We start from the raw sequence: 23,656 nt of genomic DNA on the forward strand, positions 1-23,656 counted from the left end.
AACACTATGAAATTCTGGACAAGTCACTTAATGTCACATTGCTCTCAGGACATTTTAAAATTATAAGGATTATAAATTTACAAGCCACATTTCACAGCCTAAGCCATTCCCTTTATAGAGAGAAAACTGGAGGTTGAGAAAGATTAAGTGAGTTTCCTAAGATTAGTCATGTAACAGGACAATAAGGTGGGACGCACATCCTCTGGTTCCAAATGTAATGCTCTTTCCACTGTACTGCACTGGATTTTTGAAGGCAGCATAATTTGCAGAGCATTTACCAGAAACTAGAGGGAGTTTTTCCATTGAAAAATTTCATTTTTCATTTTATTCAATGGTATTAAATGCCAATGAAATCACAGGTTACAGAAAAAATAATGAGTAGTTAATTCTGAAACAAAACAATCTAGAGATCAATTTCATATTTAGTAAATCTGAGTTTGAACTGACTAAAGAATACTGTGAAAAATCACAGAGCCAATCAATCTAAATCCATATAGCAGAGTGACATTCTGACAGTATTGTTCAGCTCTGATGACTTCCTAGCATGCTGCAGGGACTATTTCAGACAGGTAGTGAGTCCCTTGTCTCCCATTCCTAGAGCCTCAGGCACCTTCACCATGTAGCCTAGACACCAAACCCCATGCAGTGGTTTTCCCCATGCTACTCTATAAAGGATATGAAGCCAGCCACATCCTACAGGTGGTCTGCTGTATTGTAGGCATGCAGAGGGAGTGAGATCAGTGTCAGGGAAAAAGGACAAAATTATCCACTGAAGCAGAAAAAACAGAATGATACTCAAGGAACAAAATGTCCAGACCTTACATGGAGGAACAGAGCAACACATGTCTTTCCATGGACTTAATCAGTTATTAAGATTGCTTTTTATCTTCCTACTTCTTCCTTTTTTCCCTTCTCTATTCTAACTTTTTAAAAAATCTTCTCTTAGTCTAATAACAAGATAGTAAGGCAAAATTTCAAAATTCTTAAAAATTATCTTCTGATTAGCTAAAGGATCCAAGCTAACTTCATTTTTTTTTAATAACCTGAAAATTACCTTAATATGTCTTAGTTTCTGTGGCAGGGAAGTCAAACTAATTGAATCAAACTAATATGGCTTTAAAAGAAAATAATTCTACTTTTTAAAGGTTAATTCAGGGATTGAAAGGCTATATACTGATTGATTAGAGATAGATAGTGAATCTGCTTTAATTCTACATCACACTGTGAAGAACTCTACTTTTGTACAAAACTGCTAACTATAATAGGTAAAAATGGATTCCTACTAGAAACACAACACATCTTAAAATAGGGGCTTATGGCTCTAAAGTTTAAATTATAGAATCTTTTTAACTATTGAGAAAGACTAATTTAGCTACCTTACTTTTTAAGAAAAGACAAATGTTGTAAGGTAAATAGGAGAAATAAATGGTTAGCTCCTAAATCACATCTCTTATAATCCAGTTGTCAATTGTGCCCCCTGATGTCAGAATAATATAGACATCTCTTTACCTGGGTACTGGTGAAAGTGGCTGAAGCTTCAAACTTCGGAGCTTCCACCTTCTGTACTGCTGCTCCCGAAGCCACCTCCTCCCGCTGTTAATTACATTCTTGAAAAAGAAATAGAAAAAAGTTCCATATTTTCAAGTTATAATAAAAATTAATAAGAATAAGAAGAATGTGAAAACAGAACCTCACAGAGGCTAAAACATCATATTAATATAGTATTTTTCTCTTAGCAATCTTCTGAGGTGGATGAAAATAGTCTAAATACTAAAAGGTAAAGCTTCATACAACATATTTAGACTTTATGGGATGGAGTGGGGGGAGTGGATAGGATAAGAGGTTTAAAAAATAACAACAACAAAACTGGAAAATCTGTGTGCTATTAGAAAAAACTGAAACAGGGGAAGGCAAGAAACAATAAGCAAGCTATCTTCCATACAATTATTCCAGGCTTAGTTTGTTAGCCCTATATGTTGTAGGAGTAATTCTCTCCCTTCCTACTTTCCAAAAACTGGGATTTTGGGAGAGTGCCTTTACTTTATCCTTCATTTTCTAGGAAGCTTTTCATGCCTGACTAAAGTGGAAGAAACATCAATCTCCAGATACTAATAAAAGGCACTTCAATTGAGATTTGGTGGAAGCTAAGGAGTTAAGGTTTCCACAAAGATAGGGAATAGCTCTTTTATTATTATTATTATTTTAGTTTGTTGCTTGAACTTCAAAGGATGAAAAACAGGAAACAATGGATTCTTTTAGTCTACAAATCTCTCCTCCCTTTCAATTTCTCAACCTTTGTCCATTCGATCACCACTATTTCACATAAAAGTTTCAGTAAAACTGTATTCTCATGAGCCCAATTAAGTGTAATAAATCAAAACAAATTAGTTTGAGTCAAATGCTTCACAATTTCTTGCTATCAGTATATGTTTTCTTTGAAGTGGCCAAATATATATATATATATATATATATATATATATATATATGTAAAGTGAGAAATATATAAGACAGAGAAAGGCTGGTCATGTTCCAAGATATCTGGTGAACAACCCCTCATGTCCTCTTCTGGTACCCATTAAATGCCAGGAGACCAAAGAGGGATACCTCCATTAAGCTGGGTGGACACAGTATGGAGGATGTGTAGGAAGACATGGTCAAGAGTTACACAGGATGACTAGGGTTAGGTTACTTATGGGTAGGGGTGTTTTGGCCCCTGGAGGAAATATTCTCACATATATGTCTTTCAGAATAATGGAATATTTGGTCAGCAAAAGGTAAAAAGTTTAACAGACATAAGAAAATTCATTTATGAACAAAATCTTGATAAGGGATAGAAGTACATAAAAGGAAGATATACTGATCTTCTAAATTTCTCCAAGTCCAATTGTTACAATTAAATTATTCTTGATTTTCTAATACCCTAAATCAGGATTAAAAACCCATAATGCTTCCTCCCCATCAATAAAACACAAGGTTGCTATGAGTGGTCAAGATCGTTCATTGCTAATATATTTATTTGTGCAGAACATACACTCTTATAATACAGCTGATACTTTTAAAAATACTTACACTTGAATAGTATATATATATATATGTATATACACACACAAAATAATATTATATATTATATATAGTATATACAAGGTCACACTTAAGGAATGTCATTAAAAGCACAATGTATTAGTTTTTTTTATAAAGATCTTGGGTGTTCAAAAATAATATTGTAATATTTCATGGTTTAAAAGCTTCATCTGCTTAAGGTTTTTGTAAAAAATTGAGAAATGAGTCATATTTTGTTTGTATAACAATTATCCATCCAATTTATGTCTCAGGTTTCTTCCCTTGTGAAGACTATTTCTGCCAATTACTGGGAACATTTTGCTTTTCATCAAACATGGAACCCAGTGAACTGCATGAGAGGCAAACAAACCTGGATCCTCAAAGCTGCTGCAAGAAGTCCCACATCATCTTCTACAGTCAGGCCACCAAACTGAACACCATATTCATGCTTCCCTGCAAGCAAAATATTGGGAAATCATTTCAAAAGTTTATTTTGATGAATGAATAATCCTTAAGAAAAGTCAAAGGAGAAAGGGTCAAAATTTAAATCTCTAATTCAGGCCTTTTCCAATATAATAAAACCATAATGAAATACCTATGACTCAAATTTTTAACCATGAAACAAGTGAAAACGGTCATTTGTTATCCTACCTAACTTCTTCTACTAACAAAATAAAGTATATTACGTTACAGAAAAAAAGTGTTTTAGTTCTAAAACCTCACCACAGAAAAAGACATTCTATTTACTCATTAAGCAAATTCCTTGAGCATAATACAGAACACTATAATTAAAACTGTTCATGTAAAAATTTGGTTAAATTAGGGATACGGCTGATTGCTCAAAACAATAAAGGCAAGACTTTTATTAAAACAAATGATTCATGTGAAAATTCTCAGTGACTTATACCTTTCACAGAGAAATTCTTCAATATAGGAATGATTCTCTTGACTTGAAATTTCAGTCCTGATTTCTTCTTTACCAGACAGTGTAAATAAACTAAGAGATTTTGCTCTAGGATACAAAGTTAAAAAACAAAGCATCCTTCTTCAGTAACACCCAAAAGAAAGGAAGAGACCAGAGGACTTAGTAAATCAAGGGAACAGGTTTGCTTTGAGAATCTCAATGTGATTTGCAAAATTGACTTGTCTTATTTTTCTTTCAAATTTATTATATGTAGTAATATAAAACTATTAAATTCATGAGCTTTCTAGTGAAAAAAATCAGACTATACTTATTCTACTTTTTTTTCCCTCTGAAGTTTTAAAATCTCTCTCTAAATATGTGTGAATAAATAAAATTAATTTAGATGACCCTGTCCCTTTTTGGATTTTCTTTCTCTTTAGGTTTTTCATAATACCTTCTCCTATCTCCGTGACCACTCCTGTCAGATCTTTGGCTGGTCCTTCATATGTGTCATGCCCAGTAACCATAGGTTTTCCCCAAGGGATACATTATCCATATTAGACCATGAATTCCTTGAGAACAAAGACTGTTTTAAACCTTCTTTGTTTCTCTGCTGTTCAGCATAGGGCTGGAAGCATAGCAAATGCTTAACAAATACTCATATATACATGCATGGATCTATACAAATATATAATTTCTAAACATCATTAAAGGTAAACATATAATATTCTTTAAGACATCTCCCTTGAGTCTCTTCTCATGGAAGAAAGAAATATCTCCTATGGTCATGCTCTGAATCAAGGATCATTTTCTTTGCTTTGGAACTATTATGCTCTTAAATTATCCATTTTGTTGACAACACATTGGAAAAAAAAAAGAGCACAAAGCACACGAAATGTATGTTTTTACATCAGATTTCTTGCAGGCATTATAAAGTCATTCCCCTCAGGTATTTTGTGAAAATTAGCAGCCCTTCACTTTTATAAATCATCTTTAGGAAAAGGCCAGAAGTCTAGTTGGCTGGATAGTTTCTAAGTCTCATCCACCCACTAGTGAGAAGAAATGTGCTGCTCTCATTCTTGTCATCTGTTTAAATCATAAAGCTGGGCTGGGAAATGGAGAGCAGTAGAGGATACCCACAGCATGAAATTATACTTCTTTCTAATTTATCTTTGTTCTTCTTCTTCCTTCCCTTCCCTGTAATAGATATAATTTAAGTGTTGTCCCACTGGTAGCAGTGTGGAAAATCTCTCATGTTTTTATCCATATAATGTTTCTTTTTTTTTCCCCCAGGCCTTTCCCTTCATAAACATTTCAGAAATATGCAAAAGCTGTTTGCATTTATGTGTTATATAGGTGTACCATAATTTAACTCTATGGACATTCTCAGAAAAAGAATTAAATCACTCCACAAACAATCCCAAAAATTGTTAGGGCAAGTAATAGGTGTTAGTTCCATTTAAAAAATGAACACAAAAGCTCTGAGTTGAGAAAATTCAACTTTTATTTTATATATAGTATTTTAGAAGTAGAAGAGGTCAAATAAGCAAGTAAACACGGAGTGCCTACTATGTGCCAAGTACTAAATATATTAATATGTGTGTATATGTATATATGTATATGTGTGTGTTAATAAACAAAATAAAGTCACTAGCAATTGGAAGAGTTGTCCAGAAAAGTGCTGAAGGCAAAAGTCAAAGGAAACCTTGGATTCCAAAGAGTTGGAAGAGAAAGAGCATTTACAAGGATGGGGGGGGGGGGGAGAGAGCCAGTACAGAGATGAGATAAGAGTATCATGTATGAGTAACAACAAGGGGGCCAGAGTAACTGGGCTGGGTCCAGATCTCTAGAGCCATTATATCATGCAGTCTTATAAAACAAGTCCACAAATTATTTTAAAAGATGATCTTTCCTTCATAATTTTCTTATATTAACTGGACTTTTGGAAGGTTTTATTCCTTATTTAAGGATAACACATTGCAAGGTTTTTCCTGGAACCATGAGCAGCTTTTACCCCGGTCACTAACTGATACTGGTTGTTTTGAGATTGCCCAGGGAATTTTGCCAGCACAATAAATGAAGTGGGAGGGATCAAGTCAAATTCCTTTGTCCGACTGCCATCTCTGCTTCATAGAAACACTTTATAGCTTTTTATTTGACTTGGCTGTGGGTGCTTTCCTTATCAAGAGAAAGAGTTTGGGCGAACACAGAATGAACCTCTTTTATCCTGGGTCTGTTTCTCTCAGTATGGCTCACATAATTGTGCACCATTTATATAAAACTAGAAATGACTAAAATTTAGATGCTCTACTCATTTATAGAGAAAATGGCTTTTTCATCTTTGATTGGGCATAATTTTCAAAAGGTGAATTTTAAATGAGCATCTTAAAGAGTACTCTAATAGGTTCCAGAACAAAATCAAAAGGGAGCAAAGAGGCATGTAGAAAGGGATTTCCTCTTCTTCAATTGTACCTTTTAGCATTGGGAATCAATTAATTAGCATTTAATAAATACCAACTAGGAGTCAATAGTGTATATATGTATGTGTGTGTAAGAAAATGGAGCCACAGAATGAAAACATTTGCTATTTGTAAGTAATCAGTTAGAATTGAGGTTATTTCTAACTTTCTTTCCTCCTTTTCTACAAAGTAGCTGATGAAAAACAAGATAGGAGACAAGAAGCTGTAACTGAGGGGGACCAGCAAAGGCTTCATGTAAAAGATGGCACTGGGGCTGTGTCTTAAAGGAATACAGTGATTCTGTGAGAGAGAGGTGAAGAGGAAAGTGAACTGAAAGTGTGTGAGATTGCCAACGTGAAGACACAGAGATGGGTCACGTAAGGCATTGAGAGGAGGCTAGTTTGGTTGTTTTGTGGAGTGTAAAAAGGAGAATAATGTTGAAACTAAAGAATTCAGTAAGTCAACAAGCATTATTTGGGTATTATATCAAATGCTGTATGCTAAGCTCTGGGGATATAAAAATCACAGTAAAGAACCCCAAACCAGTTCTTCCTCTTCAATGATTCAGAGTCTAACAACATGAAAACAACTCCAAATAAAGAGATATAAAGGATAATTTGGAGTTAATCTCAAAGAGAAAGAAGATTCAGGAGGAATAGGAAGGGCTGCTTGCAGAAGGTAGAAGTTTTAGCTGACACTTGTTAAAAAACAAAAAAAACAAAAACAAAACAAACAAAAAAAAAAAAAACAAGGAAATTAGGAGCTGAGATGAGAAGGGAGAGTTCTGAGGCAAGGGGGGGAAAAGCCAGGAAAGATGCCTGAGGTAAGATGAAGCAGGGAGACCGGTGCCAGAATATGGCAAGGGGGAATAAAGTTTAGGAAGACTCGAAAGGTAGAAGAGGGGATCTTACATGTAGTTTTAGAGGTGACAGGGAACAAGTGGCATTTAATGAGTGGGAGGAGATAGAGTTTGGAGGATAATGATCCTAGAGGGGAGGAAGAAAAACCATTTTGGTAGAGGAGCATGGGATGAACTAGAGATTGGGAGTAGAGTCTTAAAACATAATTAAATGGCAATGAATGAGATGCTATGGTTCAGTTGTCTTCGTTCTCAAAGAGTACCATGACATCAATGAGGTGATGTCATGACATGTAAGTGAACTGGACAGAAGTGGCAAGATATAGATTAGGACAACTGGAGATGGCTTTGGATGCAGTGGGAGACCTTGGCCTTTTTAAGCTGAGTCTGAGTGATTGAAGCAAAGAATGGGCTCTTTTACCTACTTAAAAAAAAAATCCAATCTGGGAGGGGAGGACTCTTAGGGTTTCTGGCCAAAACAGAAATAATTTCTATTTACCTTCACTCTGAACCAAATCAGGGCCCAAACAATGACCAACTGGGGCTTGGCTTAGGCCTACCATCGGTCAATCAATGAAAGCCAGAGTGATTTGGGCTTAAGGTACACAAGGACTGGTAAAGAGTATGGTAGCAGTGTCAAGAGAAAAAAGAGGGCTCATAAGAAAGGTATTATGAAGGAAGAAAAGAAAGGATTTTTACAATTAATTAGAGAGAGTAAGCAGCAGAAGATTGCTAAAGTTTGTGAGCCTAGCTGACTGGGACAGTGGTGGTGCTGTCCTTAATAATAGGGAAATTTGGAAGAAGAGGGGAAAGGTTTTGGGGAAAAGATAATAAATTCTGTTTTGGGTATTTAAAGATGCCCATGACAGCCCAGTTTGAGATGTCAAATAAGCACCTGAACAGAGACCACTGAAGGTTAGCAGAGAAGTTAATGCTAATCAAATAGATCTGAGAATAATCAGCATAAAGAAGATAATTAAATCATGGGATCTGAAGAGCTCTCAGAACAGAGGGCTAAAGGACACTCAAAGTTATCAAGGACCACTTGGATGATAATCTAGCAAAGATAACTGAGGACTCATTAGAGAAATAGGAGGAGAACCAGGGAAGAACCAAGTATCACAAAAACCTAGAGATGAAAGAGTATGAAGGAGAAGAGTGTGATCAACAGTGTCAGAGAACTTCAGGGAGGAGTAGGATGAGGATTGAAAGAAAAAAGATTAGACTTGGCAATTAAGAAATTACTGGAAATTTTGGGGAGAATATTTTCAGTTGAATGATAAAATTGGAAGTCAGTCTGCAGTTAAGAAAGCAAGAGTGAAGAAAGTGTAAAAAAGTATTACAGATGGTCTTCTAAAAACTTTTAGCCACAAAGGGGAGAAAAAGTCATAAGTCAACAACTAGTAGGAATGGACAGATCAAGTGAGAGTTTTTGGAAGATGAAAGAGATACAGACATGTTCATAAACTACAGAGAGGCAGCTAATAGATAGGGAGAGATTGAAGATTGAGATTTAGGATAACAGAGAGGACAATTTGCTAGAGATAGAGAGCGGATATGAAGCGCTTCTTCATATGAAATAGGTATGAAGGAAATGGCAGTAAAAAGCATCTGAATGATATGAAATAAGGTGGAGGGAAAAAGAGCTGGGGTAAAGGGGGAGGGGAAGAAAGGGAAAAATAGAAATAGAGCCATGGGAAGTTTAAGAAGGGATGAAAAGTTTTGGAAAAGTGGCTTCAGTAAGTGTGGTTTCAGTGAGTGGAATAATAAATTTTATAGGGAAATGTAAAAAGATTACCTTGCCACAATGAGATTATATAATATAAATCTGTACCAGATCCACTCAGCAGTTTTATGATTTTTTTTTCTTCTTTGTTCAGCAGCACATGAGTAAGAGTAAAGGCAGTGGAAAATAGGAATAAAAGCTAAAAAGAGAGTTCACATTGCTAGAAGCAATAAGAAGTCACTAGAACAATGAGTAAGGGAGTCATTGGTAGGATTTATGCTTAAGGGAAATATTTTGGTAGCCACTTGGCATGCTGGATTGGAGAAACTTGATGGAGAACAATTAGGAGGCTGCTGAAATAATCTAGGTAAAGTGATGAAGGCTTGAACTAAAGTGGTAATCTTTCACAGGCTCCTCTTCATAATCTGGCCTTAGCCTAATCTTATTATTCACCTTCCTGTTCAACTTTCTTCCCTACTTTAGAGAATCCAGAGCTTCCTGCAGGACTTACCTGCTGCTTCAAGCTTTTTCTGATCCCCTTATTAATCCCTCTCCTTAAATGATCATATACTGATTTGTCAGAGTTCCTAGCTTCTAGATTGTAAGGAAAGATTTCTTTTTTTCCCCTCAGTCCATTCAGCACCAAGCTTAATGCTTTTTATACAGTAGGCAGAAAATAAAGGAGAAGAGAAAGAAATTTAATCCATAAGCTCTCCTCAGACTTCCACCTGGGCAAAAATCTCTGCCTTTATTCTTCCTTAGGAGAAGTAAATTTTGCTGAAGCACAAATGGTCATTATGGTCCTGAAGTCCAGGACCTGTGTCCCTGGCATAAGACAAGCAGCATTTATACTGGGAGCAGGATAATGGACGAACTAGACATAGAGGAAAGAGGTAGCTTCAGGGAGCATGACTCCTCAGGGACAGAGATAAGTGTCATCTATGGGATCTTCCTTCAGAACCCAGCAGAAAGCTTCTTTATGAGGATTCTATCAAAAGACCCTGTAACCTCACGAGTTATTCCTTTGCTGTGTGTTCTCTCTAAGTGTACCTCTGTATTGTAAATTTGAACCTTTTCACTCTAGAGACTTTGTGTGCTCATGGTGAGAGCTTTGTGAAAGTACTGTTCTTGTTATGTCTTCTCAATAATAATCTTTTCTAAAAAGCAGAGAGAGATGGAGACAGAGAGATATGGGAGTGGGCTAAAAGACTTCTGCTCCCCTTGCTGAGAACTAGGCTTGATCATGAGACTCAGCTGCCTCCAGAAATCTGGACAGAGGAATCCATCTCCACCCACGGTTGGTTTTCTCCTCATAAACTAGGTCATTCTAACTCCAGTGGAGGAGTGAAAGGACATGGGCTTATTCTCTCAAATTTATCTAGATTAGATTCTGTTTACACTTCAAACACAAGAAAAGCCTCTAACTTGGATGGGGTCTTGCCCAAGATTGAGAAGCATGTACCCTGAGGATTAGGGCAATCTCCTCTGTCAGTTTGCCCTTCAGGCACTAGCTGACCAATATACAGGCTAATCTCTGAAAAAGAAAATAAAAAGCCTAAATCCTAACTAATAATGGGTTGTTAATTATTTCTTTCAACCAAAAAGACAGAGTTACTGAAGTTTAGCCTGAATCTCACCAGAATCTAATTTAGGATGCTACAACATCCTGGGATCTCTAAAAAGCTTAAGCTAATTTTGTCAACAGTTTTTGTCTACCAAATTTCATGTGACTCTCTGGCTTGACAAAAGCCAAATGAAATCCTCTATGACTGAGGATTATACAGGAATCTCCCAATCAATCACTGAGTCCTCTGGGTCCACCTGGATGCATCTGAATTTACACTCAATTGTTTTCTTTGCAAACATTATTGTGTAATGATGTCACAGCACATTTCCTAAGTTTTAATTACAACATTTAAAATCATTCTTATAAAATATACAAGCCGTTCTCCAATTGATAAATGGTCAAAGGATATTAACAACTTTCAGATGAAGAAATTAAAACCATTTCTAGTCATATGACAAAAATGCTCTAAATAAGCATTGAAGAGAGAAATGAAAATTAAGACAACTCTGAAGTACCACTAGATACTTCTCAGATTGGCTAAAGATAAATGTTGGAGGAGTTATGGGAAAACTGGGACAGTAATATATTGTTGGTGGAGTGATGAACTGATTCAACAATTTTGGAGAGCAATTTGAAACTATGCTAAAGGTCTATCAAACTGTGCATACCCTTTGATACAGCAGTGTCTGTACTAAGCTTGTATTCCAAAAAGATCATAAAAAAGGGAAAAGGACTCACATGTGCAAAAATGTTTGTGGCAGCCCTTTTTGTGGTGGCAAGAAACTGGAAACTGAGTGGATGCCCATCAATTGGGGAATGGCTAGATAAGTTATGGCATATGAATATTATTGTTTTATAAGCAATGATGATTTCTTAAAGAAAGGTAAGGATGATTTCAGAAAGGCCTGAAAAAATATAACCAATATAACCTAATGCTAAGTGAAGTAAGTAGAACCAAGAGAACATTGTTGCACAGCAACAATAAGATTATGTGATGATCAATTCTGATGGACATGACTCTTTTCAATAATGAGGTGATTTAGACTAATCCTAATTGACTTGTAAAGGAGAAAGCCATCTATCTGCATCCAGAAAGAGGATTTTGGGGATTGAACGTGGATTACAACATATTATTTTCATCTTTTTTTGTTGTTGTTTCTTGCTTGCTTTTTGTTTTCTTTTTCATTTTTCTTCTTTTTGACCTGATTTTTCTTGTGCAGTGTGATAGTTGTGGAAATATGAACAGAAGAATTGCACTTGTTTAACATATATTGGATTACTTGTTGTCTAGGAGAGAGAGGGAAGGGCAAAGGGAGGGAGAAAAAATTTGGAACACAAGGTTTTGTAAGAGGGAATGTTGAAAACTATCTTTGCATATATTTTCAAAATGAAAAGCTATTATTAAAAATCATTCTTATGATAGCTGATCACTAAATGTTCCAATTTCCCTGTTTTAAAATATAAATGTTCAGCTCATACTACAACAAACCCATTGGCAAGGTTCAACAAGCAAGGTGGAATGATTTTCAAATGGATTTTCTGGGATACCGGCCATATGGGACCTTTTTCTGAGATTAGTTATTCAATAAAATACCTCTACAGAATTATTTCATCATAAACGACCATATGCCATTTAGTTTTTATGGAGGAAAAAAATAATAAAGATTAGAATGAAAATCTCATTATAAAATTCTTGTCTTCATCCAATCATACATTTATTTAAAAAAAAAAAAAAAAAAACCCTCTTACTTCCTGGGATAGAGTTTGTAATTGCTGGCAGGAATAAATGTGAATGACTTTTCCCTTTAAGAAGAACCTGAAAAAGTCTTTCAGTTATTTTGAGTGGCAAGAGTAGAAAATAGTATTTTCCCTCAGTAACCCAATGAATATAGTTCATGCAATTTAAAAATTGCTAAAGTTGAAATTTTACACCTTTAAGGCTGGGAATATGTTACCATTATAACACTAATTTAATGTCATTAGATTTTTCTTTGTTAATTATTCCCCAATCTCATTTTTAAAAAATTAAGTACAAAAACGTGTTAAGATATTGTTGTGCCTGAGGGCATTTCCCCCACTAAATGTGAAAGGTGAAAACTGCAACCACAATATGTTTTTGAATTTGTCTTCAACAGAAATCCACACCCCCACTTTAAAAAGCTGAAAAGGAAATTCAATGTATTCACATATTTAGGCTTAAGTGAACTTAAAATGAACTTTTAATGATCTATCTATTAAGAGGACTATCCAAAGTATCAAAACTTTTGACATCTCTAGATTATTTGTTCAAGGGAATTATTCAGATTAAAATCTAATCTTTTGATTAAAAACTAGATTCTACAAAGGAAATCATCATAAAGTACTGTTCAATTACAAAATTGCATATGCCATTTTCATAAATTTATAGGGATTTGAAGAAATTAGACTTTCTAATCTCATTGCAATCCTGAAAATTTCTGCAGATGTGAAAGCAATTCCTAGCTTTAACAATGCAGAAAATCAGAAATTATGGACTAGTAATAAACAAGATAGTAAATAGAGAGCTTTGATGTCAGAAAGACCTGTACCCAAGTACTATCTTTAATACAGAGTGATCTTGGTAAAAAGCCATTCATCTCTTGGAGCTCCCATCCATTCTCTAAGAATAACTATTGCAACATTTTCTTCTAATACCATACAAAATAGCATAAAACGTTTATTTCATTTATGATTCTACAAATGTTACGTATGTGTTTGCTTTTCTCCTCCTACTGTTTTTGGATCATGGAGAAGTTTCCTTCCTCTTACTTTTATTTCACTCACAAAAGTAAAAACATTTATCTCTTGATTTAAGCCATAAATTACTTGGATCGAAAGAGATTAGAAGCTGAAATGAGAGAGATGGAGAGATCTGATTTGGGAATCTCGCTTTGGGGAAAGCCAGGAAAATCAAAATAGGGATACCAATATGATATCAATGGTACTGACATGATTTTGCTTTTTGAATAAATACCTCTCCTTAGCAAAGATTCCAAGAAAATATGTTGAAGCTTACCTGACAGAAAGTTGTGGGAACAATTGAGAATTGTTGTTCCTGGTTGTATCCAGCTAAGTGGAATTTCATCTGGCTTAGGAGAGCCTATCACCACAATTTCAGCCTCATTAAGCTAAAAAAGAAAATCGACAAAATGAGATTTAATGAATACTTTTCAAAAATATTCACTGTGTTTCTTTTACTTTGGTAAAAAGAAATTGATAACCATTCACTTTTATACAGGGCAATCTATTTTATGCCATGGAATCCGAATTGGATTTATTTGTAGTTGTCAAGGTATACTCACCTTGTATTTGAACAACATTATTATAAACCCTTTTTAGGAGCTTAAGTGACTCTTGTTTATACTGAGAAATTGGCTACTTGATTGCTAAACTCCCTATCTTAGCCAGATAACAAAGTAATCATCACAAAATATATTCATCATACATATTGATTCATTTTCCATAGATTTTACAAGGATTTGCAGCTAGGCATTAGGCCTGGAATAGGATGGCTCTACACTGATCTCAAAATCAATAAAAGCCAATTACTCCAATATCTGGACTGAAGGAAGGAGAATAATTTGAAGTTTTAGTAATGCAAGCCCTCTCACACTTCATTTCCCTGTTGGGATAGTTAAAATAGGTGAGAACCTTTATGTCTTTCACCTGCATTTCCCCTTACTTTTCATTTCCTGCTTGTCTTTATTTTCATCTCCCTGTAAAAATAGACAGGAAGAGCTAAAAGAAGAGAGGGGACTGGTATGGCACCTTATTTCTTTAATACTTTATGATATGTTCTTTTAAATTTATTTATTTATTCTTTGGGTTGTAGAAAATACTATTCAAGGATTTACAGATAAAGTCTCAATTTACAGACTTTTTTTGTTCAAGGCTTTGCATAGACAAAGGGGGAAAACAAAGAGTAAGTGCCTTTGGGTGAACTTAGGACTAGGGGGAAAAAGAACAATCACAAAGGAGATTTTTCATAAAGTATAATTGTACTTCAGTATCTGAATGTAAAAAAAAAACCAAACAAACAAGAACCAGTTCTCCAAAATATCCTTAAGTAAAATATCAATGGAGCATTACATTATGAGGCATATTTTCAGGGGAAATTCTTAATAGTGTCCAGGAAAAAGAAGTGATGAAATGATGACCATATCTTGGGTTTAGTAGCTTATATTAGGATTTTAGTTCATCTTCTCCCTCTCTCCCCTCTTCTTCCAGCTCCCAGACAATTAAAAAATAACACTTTCTAGGTTTTTAATGACACTACTCTCGCTTGGTTCTTCTATTCCCAGTTCCCTCTGAAAGGTCTTTATCCAGGTCATCCTACTAATACTGGATGTCCCATAGGCCTCTGTCCTGGGTAGTCTCTTCTCTTATTCACCTAAGATAAGAATCAGGTTTCCTCAAATTATGGCCAAATCAAGCCAGACCCCCTTTTAGGATGGCTCTTGAGCTATACAAAAAAGAGGTTTTTATGTTTTAAAATACAATAAAATATTATTAAAAAGTATAAAAATTCTTCTTATCTCACAGGCAAAAAGAGGGTGGCAGTTTGCTCACCATTGCTGAATATTAGTTCACATGGTGATCTCATCAGCTCTTATGGATTCACAAAACCACTTATTAGACCTCCCCTCTCTCTCTTGACCTCCAGCACTCCTTACATCTCCACATCCTTAAAAGACATCTCAAACTGGATGGTCCACAGACATCTTAAATTCAACACATCCCAAAGCGAATTCATTCTTTCCCCCCAAAAAGTCCTCCCTTCTGTTCAAATCTGGCCTCACTTATTAGCTAGCTGTGTGACCTTGGGCAAGTCACTTAGCCCTTTTTGCATCAGTTTCCTCCTTGGGCAAATTAACTTCAGAAGGACATGGCAAACCACTTCAATATCTTTCCCAAGAAAATCCCAAATGGTCTCACACAGAATAAAAGTGAATAAACTCCAAAGGTTTCCTTTCACCCCTGGTACCAAATATAAAATCCTCTGTTTGTATTTCAAAGTCCTTCAAAAGCTTTTGAAGGCTCCCCACTCCATCCTTACTTTTCCAGCCTTCTTACACATTAACCCTATCCCTCAACAGTCTCTAATAATGGCCTCCTTACCGTTCCCAAACAAGATGTACCATCTCTTGGTTTGGGATTTTCTCTGGCCGTCTTCTCCCTCTTCATCTCTACTTCCTGGGTTCCTTCAAGAATCAGCTAAAATTCCAACTTTTATAGAAGCTTTTTTTGATCCTTCTTAAACCTAGCATTTCCTTTCTATTGATTAATTCCAATATATCTTATATATGTTTGTTTATACACTGCTTTCTTCCATGTTATTTCTTACGTCTAGACTATTATATTTTTGAAGTAGAGACTGTCTTTTTAACATTGTGGCTTTGCACAATGCGAGGCACATAGTAAGACTTTAATAAATGTTTGCAGACTGACTAAAGTATATAAAGTAATGAGATAATAATTAATCTCTAGAAAGAAACAATGTAAATAAATATAAAAACAGGGATTAAAAATAAAAAAAAAACACAACCCATAAATCCTCTATAGAAAACAGATTTGTTATGATTCATTTTTAAGTGTCTATATAGAGTCAATTAATCCCCACTCTAAAAGTCAGAATCCAGAGGGACTTGATCAGTTTGATGGTATTCAAGGGAGGGAAATACAAAACAAAATATGTTTTAAGGTTGTTAAAAAAGGAGCAGTCTGATTAATCACACTATAAAAGGGCAAAAACAAAACAAAACAAAACAAAACAACTAACACTTGCCTCAACAACCACTCTAGTTTCTATAACTACAGGACCACAACACAGCGAAGCTGAACAGAAGACATGGAACACAGTATTTTCTGTAGCCCATTATTAACACCAGTTGGGTCAGTTCAAATTGCACATGCTATCTGCAAGCTTTATCTAAAAAACAGCTGGATATGTGGGTGATGTCACAAATGAGAAAAAATTTTCCAGTGGGTGGAGGGCTTTTAACATCTGCATAAAAACGACATCTCTTCCCTATATATACACCGCTGTCAGAAGCTGAGCCACAGTAAAGGGCAAGGTTTCAGAAGGTTGTATAAAAAAATAATCAGTTATTCAGGAATTCAATGCTAAGAGACAGTCTCAGACAAGAGTAGCAAAAATGCAGCCCTTTAAATCTGTATGCAAGACAAGATCATATTACCAAGACTTAAATGTTCAATTTAAGAACATGAAGAACTGCACAAGGCTTCTCTCAGACTCCCTAAGAGCTTTTGTCTACTACGCATTGTATCTCTGCTACAACCAGCACTTTTTATTACTTATAAATCACTTAAACATCAGTCTTACCTCCTCCTCAAACTCATAAACATGCATACTCCTAAATCAGCAATGTTAATATACAACTGGGGACAGCTAATCCCACTGTGCAAGAGAACACATTATCTTCTTGTAGTAATAATTACAAGGCACAAGTTATAGTATACTGGGGGCAAGGGCAGGGAGGGATGGAGCCAGAAAGGAAAGCAGAAAGTTAGACACTCAAATGAGTATGCAATCCACTACAAAACAAGGAAAGATTCCAGTGGGTTAAGATTCTAGATATATAAAACCTACCTCAATGTCTTTCTTTTCCCCATTCTCCAACTAGGAGGAGACTTGTGCCAAAAAATGACTTAAAACTGTTTTATAACTAAATGTTGATTTTTCCAATGAGATTAATACTTAGAATGAACCACCCATTCCCAGGATGAAAAAATATTAAAATGCTATCAAGACAACAGATAATACTTGATGGTATGGAATTACCATATGCTATGGATAGTCTTACACCTATTCTCTAAGGGCTGAATTTTTAAACTTTTCCCCATTACCTTATTATATTAGGAAGATGGACTTTGAAAATATGAGATAAATATTGGATATGTTATCATTGAATATGTTCTTTGAGTTTTCTTAATAGTTTTTATTTCTCCTTAGAAGAAAGGACTGGGAAGAGGAGTGGTTCAAATGATATGAACAAAGAGTTCTCAAAAGAACATCAATTATTACCAACCATGTGAAAAACTACTCTAAATCAAGAATAATAAGAGAAATGCAAACCACAACTGTGCAGGGGAGTAGGAGAAATGTATTTAAAACTTAAAGTGAAAAAAACAAATGAAGTATGAGCAAAATTAAGTAATAAAATTATTTTTTTTAAAGATTAGAAGACTTATTATTTATGTTAATATCAATTCCATTTTAAGCTATAACCTTCTAGAGAGTGGGGATCTTGTGTTTATTTTCTATAGATCACCTCTAACAAATTCATTACTTCTTGGAAATTAAACAATGTAAAATTTTATTAAAGGAAGAAATAATAATATCAAACCATTTTCACTAAGATATTACACAAATACTTAGATTTTGGCAAGATAATTTTACTTTTCAACAAATGGTATTCCCCTACTTCACAAACACTCAGTGAATGACTTGGTGATCTCACTGCAGGAGAATTTTTTCTGCCTTTCAGAAACTGGGTGTATCTGTTATCCCTTTTCTCATTTGTGATCAGAAAAGATTATTAACTTTTAAAATGAAAAGCACATCTTCATGTTATGTCACAAATTAGATCTACCACAAGCCAAATGGATTCAGGGGGAATTGTGATTATGATATAAGTCCACCAAACTTCCCCTCCTCCCCCCCCAGGATTGTAAATAATCTTTCTTTAACTAAATTCTACTCCCAAGATTACCTCTTAGTTCATCATTAAGCTTATTCATTATAATAGAATCAAAACTATAGATCTGAGCCCAAAATGAGTGCAGTCTTTTTGAGTGAAAATTAAATTCTTATGAGTGAGAATAGATAGAATACACTAATTATGACAGAAAAATTTTAAAAAATATAACCAGAAATATTGTGCAGGAAACATTACGTTGCTATTTGTTTAAAATAATTTTCTTCCATGAAGGAAAACATTACAAAATGGGTGGGACCACTCTCTTCTTCCCAAATCAGAAAAATCTGAAGTTACGGTTCCCAGAGCAAGTCAACACATGTTACATGGAGACAGAAGAGGGCTAGTGATTTATATTTATGCTATTAACCACATATTTTAATATACACAGCACGTTCAAGTTAATGTGAATTAAAAATACAGCTGTGAGGCTTTAGGTCTTGTATCCTGACATTTAGGTTTTTAAATTCTGAACTTCCCATTATATTAATAAGTTTCTTCATGTCATGCTGTTTGAGATTTTAAAAGCATTCTCTTTGGTAAATAAAGTGGTAAGAAAGGAGTCCATAGCAACCCATGCAACCCATGTTGTAAATATCAGAATAAAAAAAAGATTCAGTCCTTCACATATGATAATGCTACAAGACACATCATGATTATTGGTCCTGTCCCTTGTGAATGGAAAGGGTTAAGAGGGCAATAATGAATTATTTGATGAATGAGTGGCTATAATACTGAGATATATTGACTTTTGGGGGGAGTCCACTCCCTGTAAGCATGGATTTAAGTAAAGCAAATCTAGAAAGGCAAGAGATCAACAAAATATCCTGTGATGTGTTTGGGGCAAAAATGGAAAACTTGGATTAAAAATCACCCACTGGTTTTAGGAAGACTATATCTCAAGATAGAATCAGAGATTTAGAACTGGAAAGGACTTTGGAGGTTCATTCAATGAGAGGGGTTAACAAGAGGCTTAAATATCAGGGAATCACCTGCTGAGAACCAAATGAGGGACATTGAGGTTTGACTTCCCTTCTTCAGACTCTTCTCTCTAGGTTTCCACAGTGCTTCCTGATTCTACCTGTTGAACCACTCCCTAGTCTCATTTGCTACATCTCCATCCAGAAAGTGCTTGCTGGGTAGGTGTTCCTCAGGGCTCTCTCCTGGATCCTTTCCTTTCTCCCTCTATGCTATTTACCATGCTGATCTTTTCAATGGTCACAAATTCAATAATCTCTAAGCAGCTGATTCTCAGATTTATTTATCTTGCCCAGATATCCTGGACCTATTATTATACTCACACCTCCAAATGCTTGATAATCTGAATTGTAGATATTTAAACATCAACATGTCCAAAATGGAATTCATTATCTTCCCTTTTCCTTATCCATCCTCAACTTCCCTTTAAGTGTCTAGAGGACCGCCATCCTCCCAATTACCCAGACTTACAGGCTAGACTTCATCCTCCATTTATTATTGTCTCTCAACCCCACCCCCCATATCCAAGTTGTTGCCAAGACTTGATTTTCCCTTTATAATATCTCTTGCACATATTCCCTTCTGTTCTTTGACCTTGCAAAACACGCTGGTGAAGGACACCATGTCCAGACTCTGCTGGTTGGTTTCTCTGCTTTAAGACTCAGACCCATCCTATACTAGGAGTCAGCAATCTTCCCAAAGCTCAGTAAGCTTCAGTGGCTCCCAATCAGCTCCAGGGTCCACTAGAAAATCCTGTATGGCATTCAAAGCCCTTCTCCCATCTTTCCAAGTCATTTTTCACTTTGCCATTAATCATCCTCTCACACACTCCACAATCTAGTGACACTGTCTACTTCCTATTTGCACAAAAGTCAATTTCCCATCTCTGGCCATTTTCCCTGAATATTCCCTAAACAATGACAATCAGCTTGATTAAAAGCTAAATAAATGTTTTTATTTTCATTCATTCTTTCATAGAAACTGAATTTTTGTGCTAGCTATCCAACTTGTGCAACATTTTCCTTAAATGTTTATTGGGGCTGGTTTTAAATGATCCCAAAATAGGAATAGAATTTAAGTAGAGGAGGGTTAGGTTTCTCAAACCCCTGACTTAAACAACATGTTCTCCACACAGCTGTAAGTTTGAAAAAGTGCCATTCTTGCTGACTCTGGACATGTGAATGGTCAAATTCTCTGTTAACTGAAGGTGAAGGGAAGAACATGGGAGTTGGGAGCCTGGAGATCTGAATGAAAATCCTGGCTCTCTCACTTCACCAGCTGTGTGATCTCAAACAAGAAAGTTCACATCCCTAGACTTCAGATTTCTCATCTATTAAATGAGGGCACTGGACCAGATGATCTCTAAGATGCCTTTCAGCTCTAAAATCCCTTTCAAGAGATTTAGCTATTATTGACCTTCCTCATTTCCAGTACAGTGAATGAAAAATGACATGGAGGGTGGAGGCAAATGGTCTTTTCGTGACATATCCAACAGAATCAGGAACCATAAAATGATAACTTATCAGCAGGATTATTACTACTAACTTTAACTAATTTCATGGTTTTAAGGAAAGTTCAGATAATAAAAAATTGAGCTGACATTTATAGAATATCTTTTGGCTTATAAAGTACTTTATATTGTTTTCTTAAATGCATTACAAGTGCCATAAGTAGGAAAAATGCTGGACTGGGAACCAAGAGGCCTGGTTCTGACCTCTGGCTTAGCCACACTAGCTTGCTATTCAGCTTTTGGCAATCTCAGTTTTCTCATTTGGAAAGTAGAAACAATAATACTTGTATTATCTTGTATATATCACCAAGTTATTGCTGTGGGGAAAAGTCCTTCCTAAATCCTAAGGCATTACATAAATGAGTTATTACTAAATGGTAAGAGAATTTTGGTATTATTACCATTTTCTTGAGACATAAGTCACACTGCTAGACAAAGCTTAAAGAATCTAGCTGAGGCATAAAAATTTAGCTCAGTTAATTAACTGGTTAAGTTATAGAAAAAATTTTAGCTCAGCTTTAACACCTTTATTTATTTACAATGAACATTTCTGCTATCGTTCTAGTATTCATGGTCAGTCTGCAAATTCCAATATTAAATCCTCTAATGCTTGCTGATCAGTTTATTATTTTACCTGCCTTAGATCTTCATTTTGATTCTTTGATACAAAAATCTTTTTCTGCCCTCTGTAAAATTCCAAAATATCCATCCCACTGGTGTCACTAAAAACTATAAAGAGTTGCTGAAAATATCAGTTGAGATCCCTGATTTTTATGTACCATGGATCTATGCTCATAGCAAACAATAAACTGATTATTAAAAATCCTCTCCATGTTAAGTACAATGGACAGCAGTACCTATCAACAAATCCTTGGACAATTTTTATGGAAGCATAAATAATGATAATGATGATGACTACTATAATGACTTACCCTGTCATAGAGTTTAGTTAAATGGCAAAGCCAAAATTTTCTTCTATTCTGCAGACTCACAAATGTCTTTAATTTCTTTAACATAATCTAATTAAAATAATAATGGTGATAAAATAGAAAAGTCAAAAGATACCAAGAAAAGAAGAAAATTGGGGTGGGGGCTGGGGACTAGGAAGGATAGCATACCATAGCTGGGAAAGGTTCATTGCTGGTTTTTCTAAGAATGCTTCCCAAGAGTCAATAATGGTTTTTACATTTCAAATACAATAAAAAGTTTATTTAAAAAAGTAAAAAAAAAAAAAAAGAAAAAGAAAAAAGCACAATTCTTAGCTCCCAAGGTGGAGAAAAGTCTTAGTTTGCAAACCCCTGATCTAGAAAAAAATTAAGTTATCAATACATGAATACAACAACCCTCCTTTAAAAAAAAACCACATAATCATTGTTTAATTTTTACACTAGAAAATCAAGTAAGGATTGTTTTATTCTATTTATTTCTATCTCACATATCTATCACAATGATTGGCACACAACAGGTATTTAATAAATCCTTACTGCTTGACAGTTAATTCTTACTTAACTATTAACAGAATAGTCAAGACATTAGTTTTGTAATTTGAAATACAAAGTTTGAACCTAAGAAAGTCTAAATAATTTGGACTCCCACTACCAATTTCTAGCACAGTACTCTACTTACACAGAAGTACTTCATAAATGCTTACTGAATGTAATTTATTTTCCAAATTAAAGAATCCAGATTATGGTGACAAGGGGTCATCTTATCCAACTTACTCTATCACCTACATCATGACAGTTGAGCTAGCACAGAAGGAAGACTAGTCTTTAGACCCAATCACAGGGCAATTCATCTAAGACTGCACTGTAAGGTAAGTAACAGATTATATTAGATCATATAACTAGAAGTCTTGAAATCACCATTTCAATGATACACCCATCAGATTATAATTTTTAGTATCTAATATGTAGCATTATGTAAGGTGTAAGACTAATAGGAAATGAGATGAAAACATGGTGTTTCCACATTTGACTCCTATTCTCTTTTATCTATCATCTATAGATAATATCTAATTTTATCTATATAATTATCTATGTATTTATATTATTTTATATAAAATATAATGATCTATATCATTTTACCCATTATCTATAGATATTTTATCTCTGTAAGTATCTATATATTTGTTATATTATTTTTTATGTAACACAATAATCTATATAATTTATTATCTATTAGCGTCTCCAATTTTTTAAAATGGAAATTTAACAAATGGAAATGCTTCTTCTGGAAGAGTCTAGTGTTAACTTTAAAAGCACTCTTTTTTTTTTTTTTAAATTTTATTTATTTATTTATTTATTTTTAAATTCATTTTTCCAAATTATCCCCTCCCTCCCTCCACTCCCTCCCCCCGATGGCAGGTAATCCCATACATTTTGCATGTATTACAATATAACCTAGATACAATATATGTGTGTAAATACCATTTTCTTGTTAGCTTCCGAAGGTATAAGTAACCTGGGTAGATAGACAGTAGTGAAAAGCACTCTTTTGATAAATAAAATTACCACACGGTTCACTGGAATACCTAGAGTAAATGGGAAAGGAATGCCATAGAGATGATAGTTACAATCACTCACCGAACTCCCTAAATCACCTTTAGAACCTTTTTCCAACCACATCACAATTAGAATTTGGTCTCAAGATCCATTCTCTTGTTGAATTTATGTGAAGGACCTAATTTATTTTTACTTCATGCTGATATACCTCACATGTGAAAATGGCCTTTTTTGAGGGCTTGTGGTTTGGGAAAACTAGAAACAAAATCCACTGGAGCAGAGTGAAACAAACAGCCCTCTGTTTTCTGGCTTATTTCTTCTGCACACAGTTGGGATTTACCTGATTTGTCACA

At 34.9% G+C, this 23,656-nt stretch overlaps 1 protein-coding gene across 5 annotated transcripts in view; it reads right to left on the reverse strand.

Moving 5' to 3' along the window:
* The window catches only part of MTHFD1L (methylenetetrahydrofolate dehydrogenase (NADP+ dependent) 1 like), a 192,487-nt gene that overhangs the window by 142,275 nt on the left and 26,556 nt on the right, over positions 1-23,656 (reverse strand). For 4 of the 5 annotated variants that reach the window (XM_074309565.1, XM_074309563.1, XM_074309564.1 and 1 more), the window contains exons 8-10: positions 13,610-13,721; positions 3,431-3,513; positions 1,510-1,607 (exon numbers count right to left, since the gene is read on the reverse strand). In XM_074309565.1, coding sequence (XP_074165666.1) covers positions 1,510-1,607; positions 3,431-3,513; positions 13,610-13,721 — 293 coding nt within the window. Of the gene's footprint in view, positions 1-1,509; positions 1,608-3,430; positions 3,514-13,609; positions 13,777-23,656 lie in introns of all 5 variants that reach the window. The other variant, XM_074309567.1, reaches the window with a different exon arrangement.

This window comes from Sminthopsis crassicaudata, chromosome 4 (assembly GCF_048593235.1).
Source record: "Sminthopsis crassicaudata isolate SCR6 chromosome 4, ASM4859323v1, whole genome shotgun sequence".
NCBI lineage: Eukaryota > Metazoa > Chordata > Mammalia > Dasyuromorphia > Dasyuridae > Sminthopsis > Sminthopsis crassicaudata.